Here is a 21,219-nt window from a genome sequence, read left to right on the forward strand (position 1 = left end):
ACGTATTAGGTAGACAATGTTGGTAGAGTTGCAAGCGTATGTACTGCATGTACCACATAATAGATTGTCACATGATGAAAGAATCATGACAGCTTCTTTGATATCAGACATTCATATACAGATAGATGGATAGTATTACAAACAGCTGAGCGTTAATAGAATGAAATAAAGTCTACTCACAAAATGGGAATTTTGAATGCCACATGGAGAGTTCCTCTCCATCAACTGATTCTCTGGGAACACTTCCATTGTAGAATTGGAAAACTCTATCTATTTGATTCATTGGAAAGGATATGAATTATGCAGTCCTTTTAAACAAAGCTTCAGTGATCTTTTGATGTAATAGCAAAAATTTAAATTATTCAATAAAGATCAGTTAACATGGGTTATAATTATCAGTAAGAAACTTTATAAAAAAATGCACTTTAATGTATTTACTAGATTTTACACTGAAAAAAGGTTCTGAACAATTGCTTAAAGAATTGTTCAACTTTGAACAGACATCTTATGTGGACTGAATTGGAAGAAGGAAATGAAACAGCTGTGTATAATCTGGCTTACCTATTTTATTTTTCTTCCACCTTTCCCTGAGATGTTCAATTCTTCTAATCTATTCGCTTCATTCTTACATTAGAACTGTGACCACACTTCAAAATTACTTTGTGGTCCATAAAATATTTGAGCTGTCTTGGTCATAAAAGGCATCATATAAATTCAAGCCTTTCTATGGAGGAAGCCCTTCTAATATGATGTATGTAAAATGCTTCCAAATATGAATAAGTATACATGTTGTTTAGTTATTTATTATTATAGCGTTTGAAGGCCATTTTCCTCTTCTATTACAGACTCTCTGTAACAAGCAATTCCTGTGGTTGAAAAGGCTTGCAACTGTGTCTGGAACATTTGGGAGGCACACAACGATAGTCTTTTTCATCTGCTACACGGTTTCTGCTTGGTACCTCCAAAAAATTGCATATCTAAGATTAAAAGTTCTCCTGCGCTATTGTGGTATTAGATATCCATTAATGTTTTGTAGAACAATTTATCATCATTTTCAAACAAAAATAAATATTAATGTGCCATAATTTTTCAAATGTACATTTTAAAAATATAAGCATTACAATATTTAACACGTCAATTCTCTAATTTAATCAGATTCTTCTTCAACCTATGTCCAGATCAGCTGAAGTGATAGAATTAACAATGCTAGTATCATGTCTGTAATAATACTGCTATAAAAATAGGATGAATGGTAGGAAAATAGGAAATGATCCATCTGCAAAGTAGTTGCTCTGCTGGGTTGCAGTGCTACTTAATTTCTAATTCATTTTTGTAAAAATGCTTTAATTCCTAAATAACATATTTGTAGGAAACATCTATTTGGCTTTGCACCAGAAAGCAATTAAAGTGACTGCAGCGATGATGTCCTATGTAACCCAGTTCATTTAATGCTTTTTACAATTTTCTCTCTCTGCCCATTCAGCAGTGGACAGGGGATCATGGAGTTAGGAGTTTCTCATCAAACTTTACTCAAGATGAGCCAGGACCATTCAAAACTGGGAAAGTAGATCCTTACTTTGATCTCATGCATGGACAGTGCCATGGTCAGACTCAATAAATGCTCCCCACATCAAAAAAGGATATGAATCAACATTGTTTAAATCAGTTTGTGCACTCGAAAAAAAAATCCACATTAATTTCAGCAAGGTACTTGTGAAAGCTGAAAAAATGTGGAACATTTTCAATGTACTATATTAGAATGATTCCAATATTTAGTCAGAGAGAGTACATTAAAGCACTATCAAAGGGTGGTGAATCTCTGGAATTCTCTGCCCGTTGAAGTGGTGGAGGCTGCCTCAGTAAATATTTTTAAGACGCGGGTTGATGGGTTTTTGATGAGAGGGGATTAAGGGTTATGGGGAGAGGGCGGGAAGGTGGAACTGAGCCACGACAGATCAGCCATGATCTTATTGAATGGCGGGGCAGGCTTGAAGGGCTAGATGGCCTACTCCTGCTCCTATTTCTTATGTTCTTATGTTTATATAGCCTTATGGAATTTTACAGCACAGAAATCTATTTGGCCCAATGTGCTTGTGCCAGCTCTTTGAAGTTATACAACTAAATCCACTTTCCTGTTCCCCAGTGTCTTGCAAAATTGTCCTTTTCAGTATCCAAATTCCCTTTTGATGATAAAGAGTATCCTAAATGGGACTTCAGCTCTGAACCGTCTTCACTCTTTGCACAGCAGGTTTGCTATTCTTATTTCTGATGGAAGAAAACCTTCAATGGTCAGACCAGCCAACCACCCAGGCGTAACCATGATGCCTCTAGCCATGTATAAGTGAGCAACCAGCAATCCGATGAGCCTCAATTTCTGGCTCCGATGATGGTACAACAACCATTGAATATACGCTTCAACTCCCAGCCAGCATGCCTAAATCACAAAAGATTATGAAACCTAGTCACAGCTGTCCATTGCCAGCAGCGAAATGCAGAGGTGAGTATCCCAATAAATCTCATTCACAGGAATGGTCATCTTCCACATCAGAGGACTGTGCCACGATGCATACAGCTACGGAAGGAGCAAAAAAAAGAGACAAACATAAAATTCATCCACCTCAAGTTAGGGTTGCAACCACCAACCAGCGCGACAGCTGAAGCGACCAAGTGCAGGTCAACACGAAACAATGGAAGAAAATGATGTAAACATACACAGATGTTAGAACACCCTCCAAACTACAGAAAGATCCAGCAGCGATAGTGTCTACCGCTCTTCTGAAAGTAGTGCGAATGAGGCATGGAAGGGTGATAAGGCCTTCAGACTACCTCAATCTTTGAGTTCAAGAATTTGAAGGGATGAGATGAGGTAATGATAATATACTAATGACGATGTAAATGTATGTTAGCAATAACAATGTAAGACAAAAGGTAAACTATACTCACTTAAAATACATTGGATAAAGAATTGGAAGAAGTGTAGTATATACGTCTAGAACATACAAGGTTCATGAGGAACAGGGTACAGTAGCACCCACTCTGAAAGCATATGACCAGCACTCAGATGAATGTGGGTCAGGGCCTAATGTAGTAGCAAGTCTGGAGTTAGCTCTTAGCTTGTACTTTTTACTGTATTATTGCAAATAGTTCTATGAATTAATAAAGATACAGATAACTTGAAGTTTAAATGCAAAATCCTATGGATGCTGGAATCTGAAACAAAAACAGAAAATGCTAGAAAATCTCAGCAGGTCTGGCAGCTGGGAGAGAGAAAAGAGCCAACACTTCGAGTCTGAATGACATGCTCTGATGAAGGGTCAAGACATGAAACGTTGGCTCTATTCTCTCTCCACAGATGCTGTCAGACCTGCTGAGATTTTCTGCATTTTAATTTAAAGTTGATTTATTTATTTTTCACAAGTAGGCTTACATTAACACTGCAATGAAATTCCTGTGAAAATTCTCTAACGACCACACTCCAACACCTGTTCGGGTACACTGCAGGAGAATGTAACATGGCCAATGCACCTAACCAGCACGTCTTTTGGACTGTGGGAGGAAATAGGAGCAGCTGGAGGAAACCTATGCAGACACAGGCAGAACGTGCACACTCCGCATAGACAAAGCCAGGAATTGAACCCAGGTCCCTGACACTGTGAGGCAGCAGTGCTAACCACTGTGCTCCTAAGCCACATGTGTATAAAGACTTCCTCAAACCTACCAAACTATAACAAACACTACAAGAATGTTGTCAATGGAAATAGTTTTTCCTACCTACTTGATAAATGACCCTGGTAAAATTGAACCATTCTACATAAATAGCCCCTCGATCTTCAGACTATGGGAAACAATCCCAGCTTCTCCACGTAACTTAAGTGTCTCCCTTCTGATACCCTCCTTTTCACGAGAGTAATAGCAAGTCCATGAAAAAATATAGCACGCTGTAAGTCATTAACTCAGCAATTTCCTCTTTTGCACGGATCCAGTGTTCCTGTAAACGCAGATCAGGCAGGAAATTCTGGGCGTTTATCGGTACGTGACCGACAGCAAAAGTAAAGGAGGGAATATCCGCAGTTAAATGAAATATTTGAAATGACTTGAGAGACGCCATTGACGTTGTATGTCTTGGTGGGAGGGGGTGGGGAGGGTAGCAGCTTTGACCCTGCGAAGAGAGGAGCACGCCTGAATGCTGCTGCTGCTGAGGCTGACGGCAGTTGCCGGCGCTGAGATCGCGCGAGGACACCCCTATCCTTCCAGCACTTTCGGTCGGCGTCGGTTTAACGGTCTCTGCGGGAAGCTTGCGCCTGCGCGCCTTTAGGGTTGTTGTTGGCGATTGGAGCGAGGCTGCAGCGCGAACGAATGAAGTTGGAGCAACTTGGAAGCAGATTGGGATGCCGTGTGTTGGTGGAAGTGAGTGCGTGTGAGGCGGACAAATCCGGGGAATACAAACACACAGACGCACACACACATAGTGCTTCCCGGGACCCATACTTGTTCTTTCCTCCCCCTTCTAAATTTTGTGAGAGATGGGGGAGGATCCCCGCCGTCATTCTCAGCCGGTGTCAGCTGTTTACCCCATGAAGGGATTGAAATGCGTGTTTGCAGAGGACGACGGCGCGGGGGGGGGGAGAGAGACATTGTCGCCCCTGAGCATTTGTGAAGAGTGTGCATTTTAAAAGCAAATTGATAAGGCCTTTCTCCTCTCACTCTTCGACTCATCACTAATAAGATTAAGCGGGCTCCATGACTATGTCAAGGAAAGTTGCATGTTCCGTTGTCACCTCCAAGGCTCCGCCGGGCTGTTCCTCTGACAACTCTGCCCGGCTTCGGATCTAGTTGTGCACCCGCCCCTGTTGTTACACGTTTTTTCCTCTTTTGAAGCGTTGATTCTGTAGGCTGCTGCTTGCAGCAACGATGTCCAAGGTACTAAAAAAGAAAAGTCACTGGACGAGTAAAGTCCACGAAACTGTGATATGTAGAGATAAAGATGGGGAACTGAATGTGGAGATCAAAGGTGGCGCAGAGAATGGTCTGTTCTCGTATCTGGGAGAAATGAAACAGAACAAAATAATCTACCAGGATGGAAAACTGCATTCTGATGAGCTGCTGTTGGAAGTCAATGATACAGCAGTGTCTGGGCTCACGATCAGAGATGTATTGGCTGTAATCAAGCATTGCAAGGACCCAATTCGTTTAAAGTGTGTGAAACAAGGTACAGTAATCTTCCAATAACATTAACTGCCGGTTTCTTAATTAGGTTATATCTATTTACTAGTATGGAAACATGCCAGTTTTTGTTAGCAACATCTGACTGAATTGAAAATTGCGTTCCTCTAAGTCTGATAAAGGACAATAAGTGCAATGGCCAAAATTGTACAAATATTAAGTTTAGAATCTCTAGTGCGAGGAGATACTAATAAATATTCTCTTTTGTATCAGTTTATTGTTAAAGAATTATAGTTTGAGTATTGAAAAGTTTAAGAGGCAATGTTTACTTCCATTCTTGCAAGTGGACAGTACACTTAACTATTATAAAATTGCTGAAACTGGTTATCCCTTACAGTACAAAAATCAAGCCTGATAGTACTGTAAAGTGTATGAATAGTCTTAGATGATTGGTTTGCTCAATCCTAGTGTTGTAGTGATGAGTGATGAAGCCAGTTCTTTGAAGTAAATCAAACTAGTAATGGACTGAATACAGAGTTAAATCTTGATTTATTTTCTGTACAAAACATTATTAATACAGTGTGATGAATATTTATCCCATTGATTAGCAATTGTTCTTATATCTCTTATCTACAGGGCATAGTGTTTATTTTCATATTGTTGCAATGGCATTGTTTACTTTCTGATTTGTTAGAATGTAAATAACAATTTTTGTGGAGCAATTGTAACTATTGAGTGCTCAAAGTAATCAAATATTTCATTAATTACTTGCTCATGAATTCTAAAGATAAATAACTGCAGATTAATGTCAAGAGTTGAAGTCATAAAGTTCTGCTGTATGTTAAAGTGATGACTAGTCCTGCATGAAATTGATTAGATGGTAATGGTATGGAAAATTAGGTAATAAATCTAAGATTATTAATTGTAAACAAAATATTTTATCTACTGACTTGATCTAAATTTTTCAACTTTATTTTACAAATAATTTTTTATACAGTTTTGTTTATCATAAAATAGGCTACACTGTGCGCTTTCACTGGTGTTGATGCTAAGAACTGTTTTTCAGAACAATGACCCGCTGTTGCATTTTAAGAAAGTAATTAAATTTAATGTGGATTGTTTGCATTGCTGATCCAGAGGAAATCTAGGGAAGTAGTACTGGGATTTCTGACTATTTTCTAAAATCTTAGAGAAGCAAGGATTGCCCTAGAGCAATTAAAGATGATAATTGTGGTGCCTACTTCAAGAAACTAAGAAAAGGATAATCTAGAAAACTACTGGAGAATATATTCTTTGGAGAAAAAGTAAATTAACCTAGACCAGTCAGCATAGATTTCTAACTGGTAGTTCATATTTGAGTATAATTCTTTGAATAAATGATTGCAGATAGATAGGAAATGCTATGTGCATGGTTTATGTGGATTTTAAGAAGATTTTTGATGATACAAAATTGTAAAATTATGTTAAGTGCACTTTAACTACATGTCTGAGGAAGATGGTTGAACAATGAAAGTCAAAAGGTATGGCAGGTAAAGTCAAGTTTCTCAGGCACCTGGTGAGTGATATTCCACGGAACTCTGCTGTGTTATAATTCAGATCAGAAACTCCAGAGTGTTTTATGAAGAATGCCTAGATCATAAGTTTTGCAATTTGAATTTGGCTAGGGTGAACACAAGATGCTAAACTTCAAGAATGATTCAGTAAGGATCTTTTATCAAACAAAGTTTATTTAAGTATATAGTTAGCATGTCGACAAAGAAAATTAGCAATAACTTTTACAAACAAGGAAAAAATAACAGCCATGATATTGTATAAACCTTAACAACTAAACACCATTCCAATCATACAAATCCCATGAACAAAACCCTTGCCACAAGTTTAACACAGCAAATACAAATGATCACATGATACTGCAACTTAGCCCTTTGGTTGGATGCTGCAGTTGTCTTGAGACACGCACAGAAGTTTGAAGTCAGAACAGCTTTCCAAAACACAAGGAAGATAGGGACTTTAGGCAAGCCAACCACCAATAGCAGATTTTCCACTCCAGGAAGACCAAGAGATATGCTTCCAGCCAGCCAGCGGAATCTATAATAACCAAGGGGGGAGAGAGAGAGAAAAAACTACCTTCCATTCGACAACCAGGATAGCTTCTCACTAAACCAGCAGCTAGCAACCACATTGAAAGTGAAACCTTGAATTCAGTATGAAGAAAGAAAACTGTCCAAAACACACAACCAGTCAATCTGTCTTTCCCTGAACGATGCATGGTCATAAAACACATCCCAGAAAGTACTGAAGCCCAGAGTAAAAATAAACTAAACCCCATTTAAGCCATTGAAATAACAATAAAGGACATTTAACAGACAGCCGGGGCCACAATGAAACCAAAAGGCCAGCTAACAAACTTCAGAGAACACAATTTTTAAAAAAATCTTAAAGGTACACTAATGTCATCACTGAGACTATTGTTATTTATTATATACGTAAATAATCTGGACTTATTATGTGAGGAGACAACACTAAACAAAAAGAAAAAAATGTTGTTTGAATTTTCAGTCATGTTGAATTTTCCCCAGTGTTGTATTTTGAGGGTACCCCAATGATATGCTGGGGAATCTCGCTACGAAGCTCCCATGTAAGGTTTATCTGGCAATTGCCAGAGGTGCTAATTTCCATTGTCCCTTATTGACGACCTGTTTTGTGACCTTGCTGGCGATCAGGAGTTTACGAAGATGGATCTCTCACAAGCGTACAGGTTGTGGTGACTGAAGACTCTCCGCCACCATTACTCATTATCATTATCATGTTATGGCAAGTTTGTGCCTGATTTGGTGACAGTTTTGAAACTCCTGGCCTGCGATACAGGGCATAATTTTCAGTGTTTCCAATTTTCACCACTACCTGTATGGTAGGATGTTTGTTTTGCTGGCGAACCATAGACCACTGACCAAGATTTGGGACCTCCCTCAGGGATTCCATCTATGACCACAGCTCGGTTGTAGAGATGGTTATTGATATTCTTGGGCCACGTATGCAATCCACCATCAACAGTCGAAGCAATGTGCAAATGTGGATGTGTTATCCAGACTACCGTTGCCATGTCAAAGAGAGGTCCTGGACGACGTTATCCAGATCATGTACTTATCACAAGAGGACAAGGTTCCAACTACAGCTGCTAAGGTGAAACAAGCTACAAGAAGGGATCCCATATTGTACTTTCCAGCAGTCTTCATTCTACAAGTAATGATTTATAGAATCCCAACAGTATAGAAGGAGGCTGTTCACCCATCGAGTAGGTACAGACCACAATCCCACCCAGGCCCTATTCCCATAACCCCATGCATTTACCCTGTTAATCCCCCTGACACTAGGATCAATTTTAGCATATCCAATCAACCTAAGCCGCACATTTCGGACTGTGGGAGGAAACTGGAGCCCTAGGGGAAACCCATGCAGACACGGAGGAAGTGCAAACACTGCATAGTCAAGACCAAGGCTGGAATCGAACCTGGGTCCCTGGTGCTGTGAGGCAGCAATTTTAACTACTGTGCTACTGAGCTGCCCTGACACATTTTATTCAATCTACTATATTTCACACCAGGCCAATTAGTTTACTGATTATAAAGAAGTTAAATATTTGAGAGCATTGTGCCTGAAATTTCTAATAGTTTTTATTTACAATTAATGCCTTGCTCATCATAAGAACATATACTTTAAACATTGATTTTGTAAGCGGATCTTTTTCTACAGGGAAGTTAGATATTCGTTTTGGAGGAATTACATTCCAGTGAATCTTTAAATACCTTAATTCTGGTTTCAAAAATATGGATGCAATTCAATGATCAAGCAGATAGTATTGTGTTTGGGTAGTGAGATATGAGAATTGAAGTGTAAAATAATTTACATTTCATACTTCCACAGTGGAAGTAAGAACCACAGAGACATTTGACCTCTAGTTACGTTCTCTCTGTTTCCTGAATCCTGGCAGACTGCTTGCATCTGAGTTTTCAAGGATACCCTAGTCTTTTAAAGGGGATAATTTTCTAGTTCCGTGACAGTGAGCGTCACGTGAGCCGTGTATCCAAGTAGAAATGATAATTAGCTATCTCCTTTTTCTGGGAAGTAAATGGATGTCTTAAAGCTCAATTGTTTCCAATCCCATATTCTCGATAACCTCTTGGAACACTGGAGACCAGGAGTCTAACTACTGTAAACACAGATGCTGCTGCTATTGCCTTAAAGTATGAACAGCGTGCATCTTCTTCCCAACAAAACAATCTGGACCTTCCTTTAATTTTTAATAGCCTCCTCATCTAGGACTGTCATCAGGTAGGTTATAGAACTGGCTCCTTCATTTTATCTTAAGTTAAGGACAGTCCCAAAACATAACATTCTTACAACAACTTGTCTCCTAAGAAATGGAAAGCATTGCTAAAGTGATGAGTTTTGAATAACTCTATTGAAAATATAACAACTTATAAGGATGGGAAATTTCCACTAGGTAGTTTAATTACAACTTTGAGATCATGGAATTCTGTTCTCTTTTTTTCAACCTCTGCCAGATGTGTATTTGAGATAAGTTTAAACATTTTATAAAACTTACAATGTGAGTCTGACATTATGGATGGGAGAAGGAGGTGAGCCTCGTTTGGTGTAGGCCTCTGGTTCAGAGATGGGTCAATCGCAGCCCATCATCATCTAGTTGATTGCAGCTGACATTGATAGAGGTGCTTGGTTGATTAATTGTTGATTGAAATGGGAGTTGTTGGAGTGGAGCACCCAGTCCAGTGTAGAGGAACCAGGCCTGGCGGACAGTATCCGGCCGTTCAACTAACTGCAGCTAGCTCGCGACCGGGAAACATGCCTAGAAGCACAAAGTGAGATACACTGGCTGAGGAAAGGTGGTGCATTTAATAATAGGGGCAAATCTCTAATTTGGAAGAAGCTTTGTATAATGGAGCACCTGACATAAATTGGAGGAGACTTTGCACACTGGCAATCAGAACTGAATACAGAGAATACTTGGAATAAAAGAAAGGCATTTTGTTTTTCCTTCATGGGATGTGGCATGGCTGACAAAGCCAGCATTTGTTGTTCATCCCTGACTGTCCTCTGAATTGTTAAATTCAAGGACACTTAAGAGTCAAAAACATTGCTGTGGGCCTACATGTAGGCCAGACCAGATAAGATCTGCTAGGTAAGGATGACAGATTTCATCAGTGTCCCATAAAAGGTATTATGGGTTTTTACAACAATTGATAGTTTAACGGTCACTCTTACTGAGATAGGCTTGATAATCTTTACGATCTAGATTTATTAATTGATTTAAAATTCCACCAGCGGTCATGGTGGGAATTGAATCCATATAGGGCTCTGAAAGCTGGTTAGAACCAATATATTTTTATACTCTATATTTACATCAGTGATTTATAAGAAAAAACTGAGTATAACATCTAAATTTGCTAAAGATACAAAGCTAAATATTAAGCTGTGAGGATGATCAAAATGTACTGGTTAAGTGAGCATCAAAGTGACAGATGGAGTATCATGTGAGGATGTCTGAGATTACCTACTTTGGTAGAAAGAATGGAAAAGCAGTGTATTATTTAAGAAAAATCGCTAGGAAGGCCCATGTTACAACTATGCCTTCATCTGCTAAAGAGAAAACCAAAGCAATCAGTTACCAGTGTTTGTAAAACTTTTCACACAAATTTATGAATAATTTTTCGAGGCCAGATTCTGGTGTTTAAATTTACTTCATCCTGTATTACTGTACTAACTGTTATTATCCTGAAATGTTGAAAATTTGAAGTCACTTTGGTGATTTGATATAAATGCATTGGACCTCAGTCTTGGTGTAATAAATGGTAAACAAAGGAAAAATAATGTTTCTACCCACATGAAGTCTAATTATTACACCTATTTGAAGTGGCCTAGAACCATTATATTCAGCACTGGTTATTAAAAGTACTGCAATTAAATCATTCCTTGTCTCAAAAAGGACCCTTTTGTCTTTGGCCATTCTCATTCCTGAGATTTTAACATTTTAGCAACTAGCTTTCAACAAACAATACAAGTAACATTCTCCTCTGCCCATGCTGTCTCATTTTTCCATTAAAAAAGCCGACTTGGCAGCAGCATAATATGTAATCTGTATCAGTAAAATGCATGTAAAGATTAAAATCAATTTTATAATGGGCTTTAAAGTTCTTCTCTCAGATTTGAGAATTTGTTTTGCTGCTAGTGACTTCACTTTGTGTCACACATTACAGTAAATCTCCTTTTCTCTTGTCAAATAAATTTTACAGCATTTCCGTGTACTTGGTTAGAAAGTTGTATCCTTAGACTGGTTTGGTTAATCGTATGAAGAACAACATTACTGCCTCCTGATAGTCCCTCTAACTTTTGAAATATTGGAAGGTGTGAACTTTAGATGGTGAAGAAATTCTGTCATAATGTTTTTTATCTTCTGGATTCAGTATTTCTTTTGCATTGTCTTGAAAACCAAAACTTGCATTGCCGTTAACTTTTTAACTTAGACTAGGATGTTCCGGTCCTGTTCCAATATTTGGAGAGCAGCCAAAAGTCAGCTGACTTCAGACAGGCAAATCACACCCTGGGTCTTTGGATCACCATTCTTTTTCAGAGCTATAGGTTCCTTAATCTTAACGTTTAAAAAGCAGTCTCAGCTAGCCAAACGTCCAAGCCATCTATGTCCTACTTCAATACAGGATTATGGTTTTCCTCTGCTGCTTTAAGAATTGATGTTCTGATTTTAAAAAGCATCTTGATGTTCTTTGTTATCTTAGATTCTTTTACATTCTAACTTTTTTCTGTCTTCTCACTCAACACAGGTTTTGTTCAATTCTTTCCGAGCAATAGGTTCCTCATTTTGAAGTTTTATTTTCCGCTCTAGGACTCAAATTCATCCTCATAGTTCTCTGGTAATAGCATTAGTTAGCACAAAATAATTTTGGCTTAAAACACTATCTCTCTTTTCCATTATCTCGGCATTCTCCTGCTATATTCTGTGTTGACACCTGTGGTTTAGAGTTTGTAGGCATGACTAATTGAGACAAATCCAATTTGTTTCCAGCTACTTTGACATCAAAAAGTTAAATGTGAGGTTTCATTGTCTGTTTACTATCAGAAGTCTGAGCTTTTGATTTTTTTTGTTTATATCTTAATGCACTGGTAAACCACTCAATCCAAGGGCAATTAGGGATGGTCAATGCATGCTGACTAGCCAGCGATGCCCATATCCCCTGAGCTAATTAAAACAATCCTTAGTTGAAACATTATTTTCTACAACTGTATTACAATTAGTCTCTAATTTCTTTGGCATATAGTTTCAGTGGATTTGCCTAACATCCCTGGCGATAGCAGCACTTCACATCTTGCTAGGTCACTTTCTTATATGAAATTGACATAATTAATAGACAACTTTGATACAATAACATACATTAAACACTCTACACAATGCAACAGATAGACAATGTATCAATGTAAATGAACTCCCTGGAATGAAATTCATGTCATTATTAACATTACGCTTTGAGCTGACCCCTTATCCCTAATGATGGTAATATTTTTGGTCCCTTTACCAGATAAAAATACAGTTATTTCCCCCCCAGATGTAAAACTCCTATAATCTTTTGTTCTAATTTACACCCATATTACATACATTGGATGGTAACAGTTTGCCACATGCTTAACTCACTGGCACAGCATTTTAGAAACATAGAAAAACTACAGCACAAACAGGCCCTTCAGCCCACAAGTTGCGCCGAACATGTCCCTACCTACGTAGAAACATAGAAAAACTACAGCACAAACAAATTATATTCTGGAGAAACACTTGAGACTTTTACAAACTTAACTGACTTTTTTTTTCAACCTCCAGCAGTCTGTCTTTATGTGCTTTGCCATATGGCCAAAGTAAAATGTTGGACTCCTTGAATCATATTTAACCTCCATATTGCCTTTTTTACTACTCTGAGCAGCATCTGTCTTTTCATTTCTGTTAGTTCCTTCATTGTAATTAGTGTTCTTTTCACAATCAACTCGTTTCTCTCCAGCCTCTTTGTGGCCTTGCAAGCAAAGTTTTGCTGCCCCTTATATCTTGTGGGATAATTCATAATTCACCCATAACAGCCACCTTTCTTAGTTTAGAAATTTTATGATGGGACTAAATGTAAAGTCGCCGTAGTCCAAGATGACCATTGGTTGCTCCTTTTGTTAGGAGGAGAGTTGGTTAAACCTCCTATGCTTTCTCTATCCCTTTCCTGACTTTTCACATTTTGTAAGGAATTTTCCAAATATCCCTTAGCCACTGTAACTTCGTAGAAATGTTCTAAAATGAGAGAAAATACATTTAAACCCTTTCCTTACTGAACTTATGCACTACGTGAATAGCCCTTGATAAATCCTGAAGTTAAATTTGACTCTTTGTCAAATGTATCAGCTTTTCCCTGTTCACTTTTCTTTAAATGAATTGAAGCCCAACTCTGTCCTGTTTTAAATTACTCAACTTCCCTCTTCTTCACAATTCAAGGCCTTTCCTTTACTGTAACCGTTTAAAATCCAAATGCAAATGTTCACATTTCCATTTCTTTCTTGAAACTTTCTAAAAGCAAATTTTAGCTTTCCTTGAAGCCTTTTGAATTTAGGTTTTTAAATTTTTTCTGCTTTGTTTTTCCTCTTTTTTTGTGTTCAAGTTGCTTCGTTTGTAACTGAATTCTAGCCAATTGTGTTTCATCTAGTCTTCCTTTTTCTTCTTCATGGTTTAATTATTGAGTAAATACACCAATTATTTCCAATTTTTGAGCACCTCCTTTTTAGTCCATTTCTAACATTTCTGCCACCACTCTTAAATTAGCTATTATTAACTGTCAAAGACTAGCCCTCTTTTTTTCAAAGAATGCCTCAACAATAGACATAGCCATTCTAACTTTTCAATCAATTCATACAGGGAGATCAGTGCACCTGTGCAGTGACATCTGTAGAGCTCAGCAGCTGGCTTCCTAGGCAATCTGAGGCTCCACCCACTACTGGTGAGATTCACATTACAATTGCTGAATTGCACAGCGTACTGTAAATTCCCATTACTTACCTCGCTGATAAAACTGGAGAGAAAACCTACTGTTTTCTTGTCCATTCAGAATTAAGAGTTTTTTGAGAAAATTCGGTCTCACATCTTTTTCTTTTTGTTTAAATGCCCAAACTCCTAACATAGCTCAGACATTACAAAACGAAGATTGGTGATGAGTCCGTATTTTGTTTCATGGAGAACATCAAGGAAAAATCCGAAGTAGGGTAAAAACATTGTGGGTCCTTGAACTTTGAATCGAATATTAGAAGGCTGGGAATCTTTAACAGGATTAAACATTGAAGTGTCAGTTTAGGAAGGTCAAGTGTAATAAAAACATCGGGTATACTCATCTAAGCTGCTGGGTCTGTGCCGTGTTGCAGTGTGGCAGCAGGGCAGGAGACTCACTATGCAGTTGAAAAAGGGGAAGAACTCTCGTGTGGTTTTGAAAGACAGAGTTTTCTGATCAGAGAAATGTGCATGTCCAGGTACTGTCTGGTATTTTAATAAAGGGATGCTTTGCTGTACAGCTGGGGCTGTTTAAAAAAATACTTTAACTCTGTGGTCTCCAGGGTAATAAAGGGGATTACGGTGATGATAGGAAAAAAGTTACTGAGCAATCTCCAGTCATGTGTTCCTGCAAGAGAACTGGTGGGTCATTTAGGAGCCATGGATCCTTTCAATGAAGAAAATGAATCATGGGGTTCCTATGCAGAATGGTTTCAGTACTTTGTGCAAATGAATGAAGTTAAAATTTTAAATAAAGTTGCAAATGAGTTGCTTGTACCAGCATTTTTCAGTACGATAGGTTGGCACAACATTGTGCATTTTGTGAGTCATTAAGAGTTACTCTTCAGGAATGTTTAGTTTATGGGCTCCAAAAGGAGGTTAACAAAAGAAGATTGCTTACTGACCATGTTTTGACTTTAAAGATAGCAGTAGAAATTGCAGTGTCGATGGAACTGGCTGCTAAAGAGGCTTCAGTTTGTTGCAGGAATGAAGAACCACACCTTGCAGACCACACATTAGAAGTCAAAACAGCAAGCATATCAGCGAGTGAATGCTGGAGAAATAATAGCCAACGCAAGAATTGTGACAACGCAGGTCACATTGCAAAAGCTTGCTGGGCTACACCTGATAATATTCAGAAGAAGAATCTGGGTAATTCTGAAAAATAGAACAACTTGCGTTCTACAAAAATAATTTACAATATGGGAAAAAAGAATTATGGCTGAAGAAGAATGTCCAGAAATGTGATGAAGAGCTCCAACTGAATGCCTTATCCATATATGGTGAATTACATAGATTCTGGGTGATTCTGAAGCTAAGTGTCTGTTCTTTTAGGATGGTGGTTGATACTGCTGCTGTACCTTTAATTCCTGAGTCTACTTACTGACGAAAACTGAAACATCTTCCTTTAAAATGTATGTGTGATCTCCATAGAGATGGTTAACCTTTTTTAAAAAATTGAACATCCAGAAGGTAGCTGAAAGGGTGACACAAGTTTTCACGTGCCTTTCATGAGACTTTTACTGAATCAACAGAATAAACCCTATTATTGTAGACAACTTCTTCTTTAAACAATGCAACTGTCCCTTTTTAATTTTTAGCACAGCAAAAAAAATCACTTTAATGTACATGCTACAGTCTGTTTAAGTCGACATTAAATTCTGCTGGACCCTGTCCAAAGTGATTCTTTGCTTTTGGGGCTTATTTCTATTCTTTTCCTTTTTCAGTCTGAAAATTCCAGAATTGTTCCTTAGAGTGAGAGTTTTCATGGATATTCGCTCTCCAAGCTCGTGAATCTTCCTGTTTCCTTTTAACTTTTCATAGATTTGATTTTCAATCAAAACGCAAAATTCTACCTGCATTCTTGTGCAGCCTTTAGTTGTGCACTCTCTCTTGATCCTTCAAATTGTCTGTGTCTGAGTTTTCAGGGATATCTTTGACTTTGAGAAAGACATGTTTCTATCACATGGAATTTAGGTATCTTTGAGATTGTAGCTCTGCTTTATCTTACAAGTAATGGACAGTTTAAAGCATAATTGTTTACAATCCAATATTCTCAACACGTTCCTTGGACTTTGGAGACTAGCAGTCTAACCACTGTAAACACTGATACTGCTGACATTGTCCCGAAGTATGATCAGTTTAAACCTTCGCAGTAAAACAATATTGGCCTTTCTTTAATCTTTTACAGCCCCTTTACCATGTTGTCATGCATCCTTTCATTTTACTCTAGAGTCTCAGTTTAGAACAATCTTACAATTTCATAATTGTAAAATAATGTCTGATAACAGTAATAGTGTAAAGAGTTGAGAGGACTAAGACTTTCTAAAATGCATTCAGAGTTTCATAGCCTAATGAGGAAGGAGGCATTGTTGGATCTAGTTCTGAAGAATGAGCTGGATCCAGTGTCAGTCTGGGATTTTTGTTTTGTTCATTCAGGGTATGTGGGCATCACTGGCTGAGTGATTGCCCTTGAACTGAGTGGCTTGCTAGGCCATTTCAGAGGGCAGTTGAGAGTCAACCAGAATGCTGTGGGTCTGGAGTCATAGTGGGCCAGACCATTATGGGTTGCCGATTTCCTTCCCTAAAGGACTTAATATAGATGTGTGTTTTTTGTTTTATGATAGTTAATAATAGTTTCATGATCATCATTAGAGTTGTAATTCCAGATCTTTCTGCTGATGGGATATGATCCCTGGTCCCCAGAGCATTACTCTGGGTTTCTGGATTATTAGCTTAGTGAATATACCATTACACCATTGTACCTCCGTCTAGACAACAATATCACAATAGCATAACTTTGTATCATAAGAGCATAAATTCCACTGTTGACAACTTGCACTTTATTTTGTTGGTTTTCCTATTGCAGTATGATGCTGTGGACACAGTAGAGAATTGGAGCCAAAGCAGCAAATGTCCTGTAAGGGCTGTTTTGGTCACTTTTCTGTCCAGTACAGTGTCAAAGCTTTTACTGATGGTATAAAGGTGTTGCGTAAACAAAATGCTGTATCTAAAAACTTGCAATAAACAAATTAAACCTAGCAACTAGCAAATAAGGTACATATTTTTAATTTGTTGTAACCAGCACCAGACATGAGTCCAGTAACAACAAGCACTACCATTCGTGGACCTTAATTAGAGGCTTAATTAGCATCTTTATTGTCTCATGGACATTAATTGCCTTCTAAAGCATATCAAAGGCAAAACCCTGAAGTGTTTTTACTGATTTAGTGATGGTTTTGGCTGAGGGATTTTGTTACATATAACAGGAACCATTTTCTTCTGGGGAAATGTGAAAACTGACCTCCTGATACAGGTCCAACTAATTTTAGAAGCAGTGTCATATTTTCCTGTTAAGTGACAACAAAGTTTGCTAGTTATTTATTTTAAATTGTAGTATTGTATTTCCAGATTCAAAATTTTAAAAATCATTCTCGCAGCCAGATCCTTTAAGTCAATAAATGATGTCGCTGCCACCATGCCATCAATGGCATGATTTAACATTTATGTAAATAGGTTAAAAACAACTATATTGGAAAATCAAGATCATATTGATTTTTATAGGCAGAGGGGCAGAGCAATTTCCTTCAAACTGATTTTGGCAAGGGTAATGGCAAATGGCACAAAATTCCTAGGAAAAATATGGAGTGGTGTTATTAATCATTTACTGTAATTTGCTCCTGATGTTCAAGGGTCTCTATGTTGTTGATATACCAATACAATGGTGCAAGTCCACAGCAAAATATAGGCCCATGGATCAAGTATCACGTGAGTATAATGCAAAATGACTCAGTATGCATGTTAAAGTTAACAAGAAGGAAAATAAACTGTATATTTATTGACAGCATCTTTACCCCCAAGGAACAATTGTCATGGTTTTTAATATAATCATCACATTGGAAACCTTTTCCTTCACTGAAAAAAGGGAGAATCTGTAGTTTTCCTGTAAATTACCAATCTCCAAAGATTGACTGTTTGATAATAGGTAACTCGGAAATGGCACCAATATTTTTTATTTTTGTTATGTAATGTCTATCTCATTGCATTTTTATTTACCTAACTGTGAATTCACTAATTTATTTCTTAATACATGTAAACAAAGCAAAAACTACATTTACTCTGTATGTACAAGATTGTTGAAGCATGATTAAGGCTGCTGATGTTTTAGTACAAATTACTTGTCATTTTATGCTTCCAGCAAATATTTTTGTCAAATGTCTGAGACTGTATTTAACTCCGTTATGTTTATCTGTGGCTGTTTTCAGGAAAACTAAAGTTGATAACTGAATCATTCATACTTCCTGCTCAATTGTTGATGTAAATTATCATCCAATAGAGATTCTTCGGATGTTGTCAGATTTTCACAGTAACTTCATTGCAGTGTTGATGTAAGCCTACTTATGACACTAATAAATAAACTAAAAGGCTTTAGAACTCATAACTTCTCAACACCACATTAATTGATTAGAATAATTCAACAGGGTGTCAGAGTTCATACAAAAATATGCAGTGCCCCAGGATTATTCAGTCTGATTCCAAACAGCTAAATTTGACAAGAATTGATGTTCCAAAGATCTGTACGTTAGGTGGATTGGCCATGGTAAATTTTCCCTCTAGTGTCTCAAGATGTGTAGGTTAGATGGATTAGCCATGATAAATGTGTGGGGTTATGGTGATAGGGTGAGGGAGAGAACCAGGGTAAGATAATCTGTCAGAGTTGGTACATACTAGATGGGCTTAATGGCCTTCTTCAGCACTGTAGGATTCTATGATGCTATAAAAATTTCTGGAAAAAGAAATACACAGGTGACCATTTGTCTAGCAACTCAGAGATCATGATTCCAAATTGAACCAGGACAGATTATGAAATTCAGTTCAATAAATCTTGTAATTTATGGGCTAGCACTAGAAAATGACATGGAAATTGCTAAATAAAAATCCAACTGGTTCCGGAATATGTATCGTGGTAGAGAAATTGTCACTCCAAGCTGGCTGTCTGCAAATGGCTTGAGTCCAATATATCAGAATGTATATAGGTCGCAATTTTAATATATTCAGCATGTTCAATTTTTCAAACAGTTAAGAAGTTCTATATTTAAAGAATAAAAAGATCCTAATGCCTGCTTCTGCTGGCAAGCCCTCGTATCTCAACACATCACTAATTTATCCAGGTAATTGGCAAGATTAGGGCAGAATTTTTCCAGTCCCATTGTTGTTGGATCCAACATGGGAAATTTGGTGGCCCAGCCAAAGGTCCATTGAATTTTGGTGGAACTGGGTGATCCCAGTGGCAGGCAATGCTAGAAAATCCTGCCCAAGATGTTATAATGTTAGGGACGCCGGCAAACTTAACATTATGACAAAGCCATTTACAGCCATAACAGAAATTGCCAGTAAATGGGAATTCCCTCGAGATCAGATTGACAGGAAATTTCAGTGGATGTTAAAACATTGTGTTGTCATTCATCTATGTTTCTAATGTATGTAAATTTTATATGGCAATAGATAGGAACATAAGAACTAGGAGCACGGCGAGGCAGTCTGGCCCTTTAAGCCTGCTCCGCCATTCAATAAAATCATGGATGACTTTTTTCTTGGACTCAGCTCCACTTACCTGCCCACTCACCATAACACTTAATCTCTTTGCTGTTCAAAAATCTATCTATCTTTGCCTTAAAAACATTCAACAAGGTAGCTTCAGGGAATTCTACAGGTCCACAACCCTTTTGGTGAAGAAGTTCCTCCTCAACTCAGTCCTAAATCACCCCCTTATTTTGAGGTTATGCTCCCTGTTCTAGTTTCACCTGCCAGTGAAACAACCTCCCTGCTTCTATCTTATCTATGTCCTTCATAATTTTATATGTTCATAATTTTATAAGATCCCCTTCATTCTTCTAAATTCCAATGAGTATAATCCCAGTCTACTCAGTCTGTCATCATAAGTCAACCCTTCAACTCCAGAATCAGACCAGTGAATCTCCTTTGCACCTCCCTCCAATGCTAGTATATCCTTTCTCAAGTAAAGAGACCAAAGAGTGCTCCAGGTGTGGCCTCACCAGCACTTTACACAGTTGCAACATAAACTCCCAGCTTTTAAACTCCATCCCTCGAACAATGAAGGACAAAATTCCATTTGCCGTCTTAATTAGCTGCTACACCTGTAAACCAACTTTTTGTGATTCATGCACAAGGTCATCCAGGCCCCTCCATAAAGCAGCATGCTGCAATTTTTTACCATTTAAATAATGGTCAATTTTGCTGTTATTCCTGCCAGAATGGATGACCTCACATTTAGCAATATTGTACTCCATCCACTCAGTTTAACTATCCGTATCCCTCAGCAGACTTTGTGTCCTCTGCACACTTTGCTCTGCCACCCATCTTAGTGTCATCTGCGAGCTTTGACACATTGGTCCCAATTCCAAATCATCTATGTAAAGTGTAAACAATTGCAGTCCAAACACTGATCCCTAAGGTACATCACTAGTCACTGATTGTCAACCGGAAAAACACCCACTTATCCCCACTCTTTGCTTTCTGTTGTTACACAATCCTCTATCCATGCTAATACATTCCCTATAACGCTACGCACTTTTATCTTATGCAACAGCTTTTTGTGTGCCACCTTGTCAATGCCTTTTGGAAATCCAATTACAGCACATCCACTGGTTCCCTGTTGTCCTCTGCGGTTTTACTGTCCTCAACGAATGCCAATAAATTAGTTAAACGTGACCTGTCTTTCATGAATCCACACTGTGTCTGCCCAATGGGACAATTTCTATCCAGATGTTTCGTTATTTTTTCCTTTATGATAGAATCAAGCATTTTCCCCACCACAGTAGTTAAGCAGTCTGATTGTGCTTTACCATTTGGCCTTAATCATCTATGCCTTACTGTATGCCTGTTATTTTTATGATGATGATAAGAAAGGTCTGCAACTGGATCATATTTAGACA

General features: G+C 38.0%; 1 protein-coding gene across 14 annotated transcripts in view; it reads left to right on the forward strand.

Moving 5' to 3' along the window:
* Positions 1 to 3,829: 3,829 nt before the first annotated feature.
* Positions 3,830 to 21,219, forward strand: part of magi2a (membrane associated guanylate kinase, WW and PDZ domain containing 2a) — a 720,803-nt gene continuing 703,413 nt past the window's right edge. For 10 of the 14 annotated variants that reach the window (XM_080207418.1, XM_080207419.1, XM_080207422.1 and 7 more), the window contains exon 1: positions 3,833 to 5,209. In XM_080207418.1, the coding sequence (XP_080063544.1) occupies positions 4,912 to 5,209 (298 nt within the window). In that variant the 5' untranslated portion in view covers positions 3,833 to 4,911. Of the gene's footprint in view, positions 5,210 to 21,219 lie in introns of all 14 variants that reach the window. The other 4 variants (XM_080207433.1, XM_080207434.1, XM_080207435.1 and 1 more) reach the window with 2 other exon arrangements.

The sequence above is a fragment of the Carcharhinus amblyrhynchos genome, chromosome 19 (genome assembly GCF_965287045.1).
Source record: "Carcharhinus amblyrhynchos chromosome 19, sCarAmb.v2.hapA, whole genome shotgun sequence".
NCBI lineage: Eukaryota > Metazoa > Chordata > Chondrichthyes > Carcharhiniformes > Carcharhinidae > Carcharhinus > Carcharhinus amblyrhynchos.